The 13,933-nt window shown below is 46.0% G+C and overlaps 1 protein-coding gene across 5 annotated transcripts in view; it reads left to right on the plus strand.

Moving 5' to 3' along the window:
• The window catches only part of CORO2B (coronin 2B), a 142,233-nt gene extending 131,168 nt beyond the window's left edge, over positions 1 to 11,065 (plus strand). For all 5 annotated transcript variants that reach the window (XM_073304471.2, XM_073304470.2, XM_073304468.2 and 2 more), the window contains 5 exons: positions 1,014 to 1,110; positions 3,054 to 3,166; positions 4,663 to 4,753; positions 8,179 to 8,315; positions 9,529 to 11,065. In XM_073304471.2, the coding sequence (XP_073160572.1) occupies positions 1,014 to 1,110; positions 3,054 to 3,166; positions 4,663 to 4,753; positions 8,179 to 8,315; positions 9,529 to 9,660 (570 nt within the window). In that variant the 3' untranslated portion in view covers positions 9,661 to 11,065. The remainder of the gene's footprint in view (positions 1 to 1,013; positions 1,111 to 3,053; positions 3,167 to 4,662; positions 4,754 to 8,178; positions 8,316 to 9,528) is intronic.
• Positions 11,066 to 13,933: the final 2,868 nt, after the last annotated feature.

A 13,933-nucleotide genomic window follows, 5' to 3' on the forward strand; every position in this document is an offset into this window, starting at 1 on the left:
TCCATCACTGACCATTTTTAAATCAATGTTGGATTTTTTTAAAGATATGCTGTAGTTCAAAAGGAATTATTTTGGGAGAATTCTATTGTCTGTTCTACAGGCGTTCAGATTAGATGATCACAACGATTCCTTCTGGCCTTGGAATCTATGAATCTATTAGCATAAATTTAGTGCAACACAGCCCTGCCCATTCAGTACAGCTCTGCTGAGTTTAGCTTTGTTCTAAAATTAGTTTATTTCTGTACTGGAATATTTCCTTTAGCATTCCTGGGCAACATAACGTCCTGGTACATTTTTTAGTACTTTATCCTCCTTCCATTGTGAGAGAACTAAACTAGATATGCAACTCGTATATTCTATTAAAGTCTTTGCCAGAGGATGTTATGAAGGCCAAGACTATAACAGGGTTCAAAAAAGAACTAGATAAATTCCTGGAGAATAGGTCCATCAATAGCTATTAGCCAGGATAGGCAGGGATGGTGTCCCTAGCCTCTGTTTTCCAGAAGCTGGGAATGAGCGACAGGGGATGGATCACTTGATGATTACCTGTTCTGTTCATTCCCTCTGGGCACCTGGCATTGGCCACTGTTGGAAGACAGGACACTGGGCTAGATGGACCTTTGGTCTGACCCAGTTTGGCCGTTCTTATGTTCTATGTTCTTTAACCCAAGGGTAGGAAAACTAATTCCATAAAGTGTAAGGGAGAAATGGGAGTGATGGGGATAAAATTGCTAGTCATCCTGTGAGTCTTCTTCCCCAAACACCATTAAAGAGACCACACCTATTCCTTCTACTGTTTCTACTTCAAGAACCCAGATGCAATACACGAAATGCTGTAGGTTTGGTTTTAGATTCTGTTCTACAATGGCTACTAGCATGGTCGTGCCTGTATATTTAACCTAGAACTTGGCAGTGATGCACAACTTGATGTTCTTTTAACACATCTTTTTATTTGCCTACAGCTTTTACACTGAAATGTTAAACTGATCTGCCCTTTATCCCCCCTGCCTCAGGGCGACGGGAACATCCGATACTATGAAATCAGCACAGAAAAGCCCTATCTGAATTATCTCATGGAGTTTCGCTCTCCTGCCCCACAAAAAGGACTGGGTAAGAGCTTTTGGCATGTTAATAGGCCACCTCTTCAAACATTAATATTAAAAAAAGACAGCAGACTGAAATAGTATAATTAAATTTTGCTGATAAATGTATTTTGCATAATAATCTCCCGTGCTCTCTGCACTGTGCTGACTCTCGCTGTTCAAATATGTTCTGTGTCATTAGGTAGCTGATGTCTTGCTGGAAAATTAATTCAGAATTCCAATGATCTTTATGTAGCATTTAATATTTTTGTGTATTTCTTCCTGGGTAATGGTGCAGTGTGACTCTGATGCATCTTACTGAGGGCCTGGTTCCAGGGAAATGCACGAGCAGTTTCCCCTGACGTGCAGTGACAGGCTGCCCAAACGTTAACAAGCGACCTGAGCCACTGATACATGGGACGTTCCCTGGGTAAAATGCTCTTTCCTTCCCACCCTTACTGCAAAATCCATCTGGTCCAGTTCCTGCCCCTCCTTGCCAGCACAGGGCTCTGATCTGCACACCTGCACCACTCTCAGCTCTCCTCCCCTTCCCAGCACCTCCAGGAGGCCCCTGTGTCTGGCTTCCCTACCTGGAAGCAGTTCTCCGCAGCAGCGGCACTGGTGACGGGTGGATTCTGGCTGTGGGGTGGCTGGCTGGGTGAGGACAGGATCAGCTCTGGTTGGTGGCATGGGGGGCAGGTCCCATTTGGGTTCTTGGAGTGGGTAGGTTTCCCTCATGGCTGGCCCCTGGGGGTGCGGGTAGAGTTGCTTGTGGGATGGGGGCTCCCCCGATGGGTGTAGAGGGTCAGAGGGAGAAGAAATGGGCTATTCAAATTCCAGACTGCAGGTAGACAGGAAGGCCCAGATGGGGATGGCTGCAGGGAAGGATGTGTAGGGTGGAAGTATTTCCCTCCTCCCACATCCCCACGGGCAGGACGCAGACCTAGCACGCCCTGGAGAATTAGGCAGAAGGCCCAGCTAACAAGTCTGGTGGTGTCCCACAGCCCCAAGAGGGCAGTGACAGGCATGAGCCAGCTCAGCTGCTGATTTGGAATCAGCTCTTTGGCGGTGGCGCAGGCCTGCAATCTCAGGGAAAGCTGATGGCACAGAGGGACGGGATATTAAAGGAGGTTGTTCAGTTCAGTGCTATGTTAATACCCTGCACTCTGGACGTGATCATGAAACAAATCTCCGTGCCCATACGTAACGTCAGCCCTTGCCCAAGTGCTGCCTTCAGCCTCCAGTAGGCAGTGCTTGCGTGGTGGTTTCTGTACTTGTATGGCAAAGCTTTCTTACCCCAGCGTAACACTTTCCACATGCTAGTGGTCTCTCCCCCACTTGCCTGCTGCAGCTGCAGCTTCTGCAAGGTATGTAGGTACCCTGGGCCTGACTGGGGAAGATGCCGCATGCCCTCGACTTGCACTGATGTCACCACCTCACAGAATGGGGTTCTATATTTCTTCCTCTATCTTATACACATAACGCCCCCCGCTATGAGTCATCTGCAGCAATAGGACCTAGAGCACCAAAGCATGGGCCGCTGCTACTCGAGCTAAAGAAGTAACTCCATTTAGCCAGTAGCAGTGGTAGGCTGGTATCCATTAGGGAGTTACAAGGCTCACCTTATCACTTAGCTTTGTGTTTAAGCAAAACAGAGAGTCCCATTCTTACAGAACACACTGACTGCTTTTCTTGATTTGTAAAGCGCTGACGATTTACAGTAGGAAACGACGGTTCTCTCGACAGCAGCTTTGAAACGTAGCTACACTGTGAGAACTTTTCCCATCGACATGATGTCTAATCGGATCTATATGCATCCTGCTACCATATCCTAAGCCAGCAATCCTGATGGGGCTAGTAAGATTGGTTCCTTTCTCACGGACCAATTTGTAGAGAAAGAGCTTTTGAATATTTCAATGCTTTGTTGGCATGAAAGGAAAGTCCCTTGCTCACATGTGAATTCTCTAATAGGTGTGATGCCAAAGCACGGGCTGGATGTGTCTGCATGTGAGGTGTTCAGATTCTATAAACTGGTTACCTTAAAGGGTCTGATTGAGCCAATCTCTATGATCGTGCCAAGGAGGGTGAGTACATGTCAGCACTGTTCCTACTTATGTACAGAACTCAAATGCTCTGATGCATTATCTCTGCCCAACACCTTCAAAGCACAGAGTTGGAAATGCTTGCTGTGCCAGGGAATTCTATTTCTGTTACTCGGGTATGTCAAAGACTGCCATATTCTCTATTTAAATGATGCACAGGGAAGGATCTGGGAGACTCAGTCACTGAACTTTTGAGACCACACTGAGAATCCTGCTCTGACTGGCACAGAACAGAATCATTTGGATGAAATACAGTAAATGTCAAAAGGACCTTGGCAAACTGTATCTAGTGAATTAAGCCCGATGGTTTATATAACTGTCCACAACAACCACACATCTTACATACTGACCATGCTAGACATTTTCCTGACTTGCATTCAAAGCATCATGGGTTTGCTTTTTCCTGGCTACAGATAACATCTGTCTTCCTTGATGGGTAGATCTCTCTGTGACCTCTCATTTATATCAATTACACATTTTAGATCCAAACTCACATCTTGCTAAAAACTGCTTTTCTAACGCACAGCAATGCGAAGTTTGAACTCTCTGCTTATGGAAAGCTCTTTAAAGAGCTGACTCCAGCATTTTTTCTAACTTCTGCTGCCATTATTTTGTGTGAAATTAACTGGGTCTTTTGAAGTGTGTGACAAAGGACTGTCCCACATCTAGATTTAGAGACCCATCCCAAGTAAAAAAATCACATCTCCGTGTGCTGGGAGCAGTATTCGCTGCTGGCTTTACCTGCCTTGTCCAGCTGTATGAAATCTGAAACAAAGCTATGAGCCCCGTTCAGGTTTAGGACTGAGTCAGTATCTTTCCAAACAGAGATGACTCAATAGAGCTTCAGTCTCATTGCCCTGAATTTGCTAATCTACTGCAAGCAGAAATGTGGAGAGGAGGGGAAAGGCAAATCACCCTTGTGGACAACTTTCCTTGGTGTTTTGCCCTTGGCTGTTCTTTATGCCGTATGTGGCCAGAGTGGGTGCTCCTGGACTTCACTGGCTCGTGCTTTGAATTGGGATCTACACTACGTAACCGTATGCTTTGTGCGCTTAGCGTTTCCTGAGCGGTCTGTGCAGCAGCAGGCCAGAGACAATGCCCTTCCAAAGCCTCCAGTTCAGCTGGATAATATTCATTAGTCTGTCTACAACTCAAATGCCTCCTGTGCCCTCTGCTACTTTGGTGCTTGGGTGAGACTTACGTGAGCACTTGAAAACATTGTACAGCTCAGGGCTGCTGGGGTATAATCTTCTTTCAGAACATGAATTTAATAGGCAGGGGCGAGGACTCTTTATTCCCCATTTAAAGTTAATGGTGAAAAGGCAGTTAAGTATTTTTCCTGGGATGCTATTGAATGGCTACATTACCGTTGGCCAGGGTTGTAAGCAAATAGTTGCTTATGGCACTTTGCAACGTACAGTTACAACTGGGAACAAATTTTATGAAGACAACCACTCTTTATTCTTCCTCGCTTCCAGTCAGAAACATACCAAGAGGATATTTACCCGATGACTCCAGGTATAGAACCAGCCCTGACACCAGACGAATGGCTGAGTGGAATGAACAGAGGTAAAAGAATGAACCCTGCATGAGCATCTACTGCACTTCTATTGGAAATGTAAACACAATTGATCTCTGATCCTCGCTGTGAAATGTGTCTAAATCCATACTCACCCTTGGGCACTTTCCATACTTTACACTGGCCACCAGATGATGTGATGGTGGGTGCATAGGTACTGTGTGTTTATGCACTTAGTGTACATAAAGCCCCAGGAACCATTTTTGAGCTAGTAAGCTGGGGGGGGGGGGCGGAGGGGGAGGTAAGGTGGCCATTGAACGCTTTTGAGCTTCATCTATAAGTAAGTTTGTTTGTATTAAAGTAGTGTCTCATTGCTCCAACTGAAAATATAGGCCTTGTGTAAGCATGGTGTGTGTGTGTGGGTGTGTGTGTTTCAAACTAGTTTAAATGATTTGAAGCACTGCTTAGGCTGTGTCTGCCCCAGGTGCTGGTCTCTTTAGCACTGCATTACCCAAAACCTTTTCATAGAATCATAGAATATCAGGGTTGGAAGGGACCTCAGGAGGTCATCTACTCCAACCCCCTGCTCAAAGCGGGACCAATCCCCAATTAAATTATCCCAGCCAGGGCTTTGTCAAGCCTGACCTTAAAAACTTCTAAGGAAGGAGATTCTACCACCTCCCTAGGTAACACATTCCAGTGTTTCACCACCCTCTTAGTGAAAAAGTTTTTCCTAATATCCAACCTAAACCTCCCCCACTGCAACTTGAGACCATTACTCCTTGTCCTCTCCTCTTCCACCACTGAGAATAGTCTAGAACCATCCTCTCTGGAACCACCTCTCAGGTAGTTGAAAGCAGCTATCAAATCCCACCTCATTCTTCTCTTCTGCAGACTAAACAATCCCAGTTCCCTCAGCCTCTCCTCATAGGTCATGTGTTCCAGACCCCTAATCATTTTTGTTGCCCTTCACTGGACTCCCTCCAATTTATCCACATCCTTCTTGTAGTGTGGGGCCCAAAACTGGACACAGTACTCCACATGAGGCCTCACCAATGTCGAATAGAGGGGAACGATCACATCCCTCTATCTGCTGGCAATTCCCCTACTTATACATCCCAAAATGCCATTGGCCTTCTTGGCAACAAGGGCACACTGCTGACTCATATCCAGCTTCTCATCCACTGTCACCCCTAGGTCCTTTTCCGCAGAACTGCTGCCTAGCCATTCGGTCCCTAGTCTGTAGCTGTGCATTGAGTTCTTCCGTCCTAAGTGCAGGACCCTGCACTTATCCTTATTGAACCTCATCAGATTTCTTTTGGCCCAATCCTCCAATTTGTGTAGGTCCCTCTGTATCCTATCCCTGCCCTCCAGCATATCTGCCACTCCTCCCAGTTTAGTATCATCCGCAAATTTGCTGAGAGTGCAATCCACACCATCCTCCAGATCATTTATGAAGATATTGAACAAAACCGGCCCCAGCACCGAGCCCTGGGGCACTCCACTTGACACCAGCTGCCAACTAGACATGGAGCCATTGATCACTACCCGTTGAGCCCGACAATCTAGCCAACTTTCCACCTTATAGTGCATTCATCCAGCCCGTACTTCTTTAACTTGCTGACAAGAATACTGTGGGAGACCGTGTCAAAAGCTTTGCTAAAGTCAAGAAACAATACATCCACTGCTTTCCCTTCATCCACAGAACCAGTAATTTCATCATAGAAGGCGATTAGATTAGTCAGGCATGACCTTCCCTTGGTGAATCCATGCTGACTGTTCCTGATCACTTTCCTCTCATGTAAGTGCTTCCGGATTGATTCCTTGAGGACCTGCTCCATGATTTTTCCGGGGACTGAGGTGAGGCTGACTGGCCTGTAGTTCCCAGGATCCTCCTTCTTCCCTTTTTTAAAGATTGGCACAACATTAGCCTTTTTCCAGTCATCTGGGACTTCCCCCGTTCGCCACGAGTTTTCAAAGATAATGGCCAATGGCTCTGCAATCACAGCTGCCAATTCCTTTAGCACTCTCGGGTGCAACTCGTCCGGCCCCATGGACTTGTGCACGTCCAGCTTTTCTAAATAGTCCCTAACCACCTCTTTCTCCACAGAGGGCTGGCCATCTACTCTCCATGTTGTGATGCCCAGCGCAGCAGTCTGGGAGCTGACCTTGTTAGTGAAGACAGAGGCAAAAAAAAGCATTGAGTACATTAGCTTTTTCCACATCCTCTGTCACTAGGTTGCCTCCCTCATTCAGTAAGGGGCCCACACTTTCCTTGGCTTTCTTCTTGTTGCCAACATACCTGAAGAAACCCTTCTTGTTACTCTTGACATCTCTTGCTAGCTGCAGCTCCAGGTGCGATTTGGCCCTCCTGATTTCATTCCTACATGCCCGAGCAATATTTTTATACTCTTCCCTGGTCATATGTCCAACCTTCCACTTCTTGTAAGCTTCTTTTTTATGTTTAAGATCCGCTAGGATTTCACCAAAAAGAAAAGGAGTACTTGTGGCACCTTAGAGACTAACCAATTTATTTGAGCATGAGCTTTCGTGAGCTACAGCTCACTTCATCGGATGCATACCGTGGAAACTGCAGCAGACATTATATACACACAGAGATCATGAAACAATACCTCCTCCCACCCCACTGTCCTGCTGGATTGTTTCATGAGGTATTGTTTCATGATCTCTGTGTGTATATAATGTCTGCTGCAGTTTCCACGGTATGCATCCGATGAAGTGAGCTGTAGCTCACGAAAGCTCATGCTCAAATAAATTGGTTAGTCTCTAAGGTGCCACAAGTACTCCTTTTCTTTTTGCGAATACAGACTAACACGGCTGTTGCTCTGAAACCTAGGATTTCACCGTTAAGCCAAGCTGGTCATCTGCCATATTTACTATTCTTTCGACTCATCGGGATGGTTTGTCCCTGTAACCTCAACAGGGATTCCTTGAAATACAGCCAGCTCTCCTGGACTCCTTTCCCCTTCATGTTAGTCCCCCAGGGGATCCTACCCATCCGTTCCCTGAGGGAGTCGAAGTCTGCTTTCCTGAAGTCCAGGGTCCGTATCCTGCTGCTTACCTTTCTTCCCTGTGTCAGGATCCTTTTAGCTACCCCAAATAAAAAAACCAACCAACCATGCCTTTTTTTCTAGTCTGGACAAGGCCACAGTGAGACAGTTCGTGTTCTAAAGACTCTATGTAGACAAGACAAAGGATGGGAAGGGGAAGAGGGACAGGGAAGGGGGCCGTGACTTGCCAAGGTTGCACAACAGGCAGTAAAAGAGCTGGATTAGAACCCAGGTCTCCTGCCTGCCAGTCCAGGGCCTGCCCAGTCCAGTCACCCTGAAACCACATTGCTGTAGCAACTGATAGGCAGTGAATGTTAAGGCAGGACAATAGGGGAGGGATATATACACAGGCGCTGTAGCAGAGCAAGTGTTAACATCCTCCTTTATTTTACCATCTCACGTAGATCCCATATTGATGTCGCTGAAGGAGGGCTATAAGGCATCCAAAGTTGTCTTTAAGGCACCAATAAGAGAGAAAAAAAGTGTTGTTGTCAATGGAATAGATTTGTTAGAAAACGTGCCGCCCAGGACAGAGAATGAGGTAAGCAATGGGTGCTGACTTATGGCTTTGAATGGCCAGCCTCTTAGATCTCAGCCATGTGCGTCAAGCTTATCCAGTGCAAAACCTTCTTCTGACATAGTAAGAAAACAGCTGGTAAGGTCTGCTGAATTTTCTGATCCTACTGAATACCACAGAGGCTGATTTTACGCCACAGATGTCATTCTGTATTGCAGTAACACCTAGATGACCCACTCGAGGACCAGGACCAGCACTGAACAAGAAGATGGTCCTGCTCCAGAGAGTTTACAATCTACATAGTCCCATTAATTTCAGTAGAAAATAGTAGAGACTGTGTTTTACCTCAACTGTCATAACTGTCGCCACTCCTAACCTCCCTGGCCACAGAATGCACTTAATTATTCTGGGGTCCCTTCTGCCAGCTTGGCTTCAATGTACCATCCTAGTTTCTGGCATTAGTGGCTTTCACTGTATTTTCCATGTAGATGGTGTGATTTATAAACAGTCCTTTGTACAGTATTGTAACAAATTTGGGATAATCCAGGAACTGCAGGGTTGTTATTAAGATGCGGAACATAGCCACCTGGAACGTCACGCCAACAATGGGGACTGAACTCTGATCCTCCTTCTCTGAAACCAGACTCCTAGCAACTTAACAGATGGAGATTTTTATTTAGTTATCAATATAGGGCACACGACTGTAGATGAGGTCATGACTTTCTCTGACAGAGAGCAACTGCACACATCCAAGATTGTAGCATATAAACACACCAATTTGTGCATCTCTACTTTTGTTCCCAAGCCGCGAACATCCATGTGTGTGTTTCCCTGGATCAAACTTCAACCCACAGGACTTTGCTGAGGTTTAAGCAGAGAGCATACAAAATGAACTGGATTAATTTCCTAACAGTTCTTAATAAACGATTGTTCTCTGCGCTACACTTAAAGGCTGTGGGGAAACATTTACACTGAGTCCAATATTGAATTTCTTTTCACAAATTGAGCTGCTGAGCCATACGATGTGAATTAACTGAGTTACCATGAAAATGGACAGGGAAAATCAATGGAGTATTGCAGGTAAACAGATATTTCAAAAGGAACACTGTAATGACATGAATCGAAGGCTGGTTCTCTGACAGTTGGCAGGAGAGGCATGAAGCCATCGGGGGAAGCAAATATTATAAATGTTATCACAATGTTGTACACCTATTTTTTTCCCTCTCTTTCTTTTAAGCTCCTCAGAATGTTCTTTCGACAACAAGACGAGATCCGACGGTTGAAAGATGAGCTTTCGCAGAAAGAGATAAGAATTCGACAACTACAGCTGGAGTTGAAAAACTTACGTAACAGCCCGAAGAATAATTAATTAACCTCAAGGGACATTTTATAAATAAACTTTCTTTGTTTATACTTGCTCTTTTATTTTACTGTATCCACTTACACAGAATATGAGCCAGAAGTCAAATGACCTGCCAAGAGTCCACATGCTAACTGGAAATATGTCCTTGTAGTCTTATCTAGCACTAAAAAGAAAGACCTGTACACTATAACTGAAAATAACTGCATGAAAGGAAGCTGGGTATGTATTTATATCCCACCATTTTTCATGGAGTAAGTAGAAGGGCAAAGTATTCTCTGTATCAAAAGACTACGGAACTAACCAATAGGGCACACCTTAAATTTAACTTGAAATGGAGAGAGAAAGAAAAGAGACTATAGGGTGCCCTTAAGAAAGCAATATGGTTTATTGCTATTAACTTTTTCCTATGCAAAGCCTGACAAAGAATGCACACAGCCTACAAAACTGGAATTTTAATTCACTTAACTGTCACCTAAAATATAGGGCTTAATTCACAAATGTTCTCTCCAGATCCTCTTGCCCTGGCCTTTGTTTAAAGGAGGTTCAGGAAAACCTGCCCTTTGCCCTGGCACTTGTTGCAAAAGTTTCCTTTTCCGAGGAAAGGTGGCAAAATTTGAAGTCAGTGTCTTAGAAATTGGCCTGATGGTCAAATGTTCAAGTTCCTTGGTCAATTGCTACCCTCCTACAAGACCTTAATTTGTCACTTTCCTAGGTGTATCTGTATGGAAACTAGTAACTCTCCTTAGCAGGATGAGCACTGGTTGTATATACGGTTTGTTTGTTTTAAACTATCCTAGGTTTCTTAAATGCAGTGGGTCTATCTTCCCTGATCTGCTAACATGGACCTTAGAGTCCTACTTCCTCCTGGAAACATGGTGGTGGTAACACTGCCATTTGCATACCATTATGGCAAACAGCAAAGGAACCTGCCATTGCTCTCTTCCCATAACTGTCTTGGAACACCCTCTCGCTCAGCAGTAAATGTTGCCAAGTTAGTGGTAACCTCGCCTGTGGAACCCTGATTCAAAGACATTTGATATCTGGGAACTCTGGGTATGTCATCTGTGTGTCTGTTCTTCTGCATATCTGTTCCTACCAATAGAACTGCAGAGGGTTTAAGCTGCACAATAAATTATATATACACAATATATGTACACAATGACATTTTGAGAATTAGGCCCATAATACAGGGAAAGACACCAAAAGACTGCTAGTTTACCTATATATATTTTCACTTAAATCAAGTAGGACTATCCCTAGCAGTATCAGTGCAACAAGTTGTTTTCCCCCGTTACTTTACATTGTGCTCTGCACCTAATGCTTTCCCTCCCCTGACATTAAAAGTGCTGTCATTCGCTATTATTTATGTTACCACAAAAGTGATGAAATAAAATGTTTTCAAGATACCAAACCTTGCACGTGGCAAAGTCTCCTTTGAGTTTTCATTTGTAGCAACACGATGTGTAGAGCGAGCAACTAGTTATTTCAAAATTTAGAATGAGTCCAGTTTAGAGGAGCAAAATCCAGGTGTGCTATCAAATGTCATGCTGCAGGAGACAGACATGGAATAAGCTTTCAGGAACTACCCCGGGCATGCGGCTGCAGGGAGCTGAGGCTTTGCTAACCAGAGAAGTTTAATAAGAACTTAAGACTTTCACCCCAAAACTGTACAGCCTCTGGAACCCTAGTTAAAAGATGAAGCTGGAGGATTTTCAAGGCAGCTAAGCACCCAATTCCCCGTCATACACCAAAAAGAAGAGATTCAATGACACGTTTAAATCCAATGAACCTGCCCTCTGGAGAGCCACTGAGGAGACAGATAATATCTTACACCTGTTGCTAATTTTATATAAGTGACTTGTCTAAGTAGCAGATTATCCCTGTTAACTGGATGAGCAGATGATAAAGTGGCTGCAAAACTGTATCCAGCTAATAGGAGACCAGCTTGAGGCCACTTGCCAAACTAGGCCCTTATAAGGCATTGAGAGAGAACCTGAGTCTTTCCCAAGCAAACTGACTTGCCATTTGGCAGCTGGGCCTACCAGCTGACTGCATACTCCACAGCACATGCTTCCTTCAGGAAATGGCTGCCTAACACCAAAGCCTCTCCCAGTCCACCCGCACCCCTCCTCCCCCTTTCTTTTTAATTAAGTCCATTGGTGCATCCTGACCTTAACCACATGCTTATTTTAGCATTCAGAATAAACTACTCCAAGGAGCCAATAACGTTCCAGCGTGCTCCAGATTATGCAACCGAGGAGGGGCTCAAGCCAGAAAGACTGAGGCAAGTGTTTAGGCCAGCTGAATGTGTAATAACTCTGGGGGGGCGGGTCTGGCCTGAGCTGCTATTTGCTGGTTTACCTAGGGCCACAGCCAACCCCTGTAAGCCAGGCCACTGGTGCTGAGGCTACTGCTAGCAAACACACTGTCCTGCAGAACTTGTCCACTCTTCACCTTTAGGGCCAGGCCTCTTGCATTTTATTACCCTCTGCATAGGGTTACCCCTGGCTTGGTGTTGGTGCAGGCCCTTGAGGTTCTCCGTTTAGTTCGGGACATTTAACGCACCCCTATGATTCTGGGGGCTGAGAAGTGGCTTCGTTCTTCTTTCCTTTTGGCTGACCAAGTTGCCTCAGCTTTTCCCCTCCAGCGCAGAGCTGTGTTTAGGTTGGGTGTTGAAGCTTATGGGGAGGCTATTGTGGAGCAGGAAGACCAAGGCCACCACACCACTAATACATGCCTGGGGGCCCCCCTTCCTCCCCCAGGGAAGAAGATAGCCCTGCTATCAAAAGCCCCATGGCTCTCCTGCACGCAGCTTGCACCGGCCACGCACCCTGGAAAAGGAAAGGGACCCGCTCCTCCACCTTCAGCTGGCCTGCGTTTCCTGTCAATCAGCTGGCAGGCTGCTCCCTTGGCTGCCTGACAGGCTCACGTGGTCCCATGTCCACCCTCCAACCCAGCCTGGTAAGTGATTGTTTGGGACATGGGGGCTAGCAGGGCTGCCTCTCCCATGGTTGGGGTCTGGCCCCCTCCCTCACCGCCAGGACCGGTCTGGGGCAGGTAAGCAGGGGTGGGAAATGTCTGCCAAAAACCCCAGCCCCCATGGCCAGCTGCGGAGTGCGTAAAGGTGGATGGGATGGTGGGGAAGTCTCTGCCCATGGCCCGGGCCCCTGTGGAGGGGCCTTTGTCTCTCTCTTCACAGGAGCGGAAAGCGAGAAATGGGGGGGGTGGGGGTGGCCCAAAAGTTGAGGGTGCTCCTCTGTACTGCTGGGCAGAAGGTGAAGGCAGGGGACGAAGGGATGAAGTGCTGAGGCAAATGGAGGCCACACCTGACCCAAGCGGTAGGAGAAAAGGACCTTCCTGCGCCGGTGAGAATCTGCAGCGCTCGGGCTGCTCCGGAACGATGGCGGTTTGGGTAGGACCTCGCGCTCAAACCTCCACTTCTCCTTCCCTGACACGTCGGGCTGGTCTATGCCCCCAGTCAACTCTGCCACCCTCCCTGCTCCAGGGGCCTACACGGTCGCTGTCCTGCGCTTTTCAATCCCTCTTCAACGCTCAGTTCTGTCTAGTCTCCCCCTCCCGCTGACCTCCAGCTCACCATTCCCACCCGCCTGCTCCCTCACACTCCGCGGAAACACGCCTCTGGAAAACGCACACACACATCACAGGAGCGCGGCTTTTTCAATCACTCAGTGGAGGCAGACAGGCACTAAGTCCCTTCCCCAGCCCACCCTTTGCTGCGCTTTACACTGCGAGTTGCTATCTTGTTGGTAAAATGCAGAGCTGGTCCTAGTCTTCAGCTTTTATTTATTTTGGCTGTCGCTGAAAAATAGCCTCCCTCCCCCACCTCTCGGAAACTATTGGTAAATTTAAAAAGTTATTGAAGTTTCCTGGTTTTTACATTTTTTTTTGCCAAGATGGTTATCAATTTTGTATTTATTGGACACTGAAAAGTGGGGTTTTGGCAAACAGAAGTTTGAAAACAACTTCAGTTAAAAAAATAAAAAGGGAAATGGATCCATTTTGAAACTCTTGAATTAGAAACAACTTTGAATTTTTTCCTTGTTTCCTTGGTTTTAGAGCCGCTCTAGTTCAATGCCATGTCCGCCTGCGGTGCTTTAAAAATAACTGATGAGTCCCTTCCAATGGAAACGACTGAAGGCACATTTATACTTACGTCATATCACAACCGACTAGGGCATATATACCAAGGTTTTGAAGAAAAAAAAATCTTGCTTAAGCAAGTCTTAAATCACTTTAATAACTTCCGGTTTTTCTTGAT

The sequence above is a fragment of the Lepidochelys kempii genome, chromosome 10, assembly GCF_965140285.1.
Source record: "Lepidochelys kempii isolate rLepKem1 chromosome 10, rLepKem1.hap1, whole genome shotgun sequence".
Taxonomy (NCBI): Eukaryota; Metazoa; Chordata; order Testudines; family Cheloniidae; genus Lepidochelys; species Lepidochelys kempii.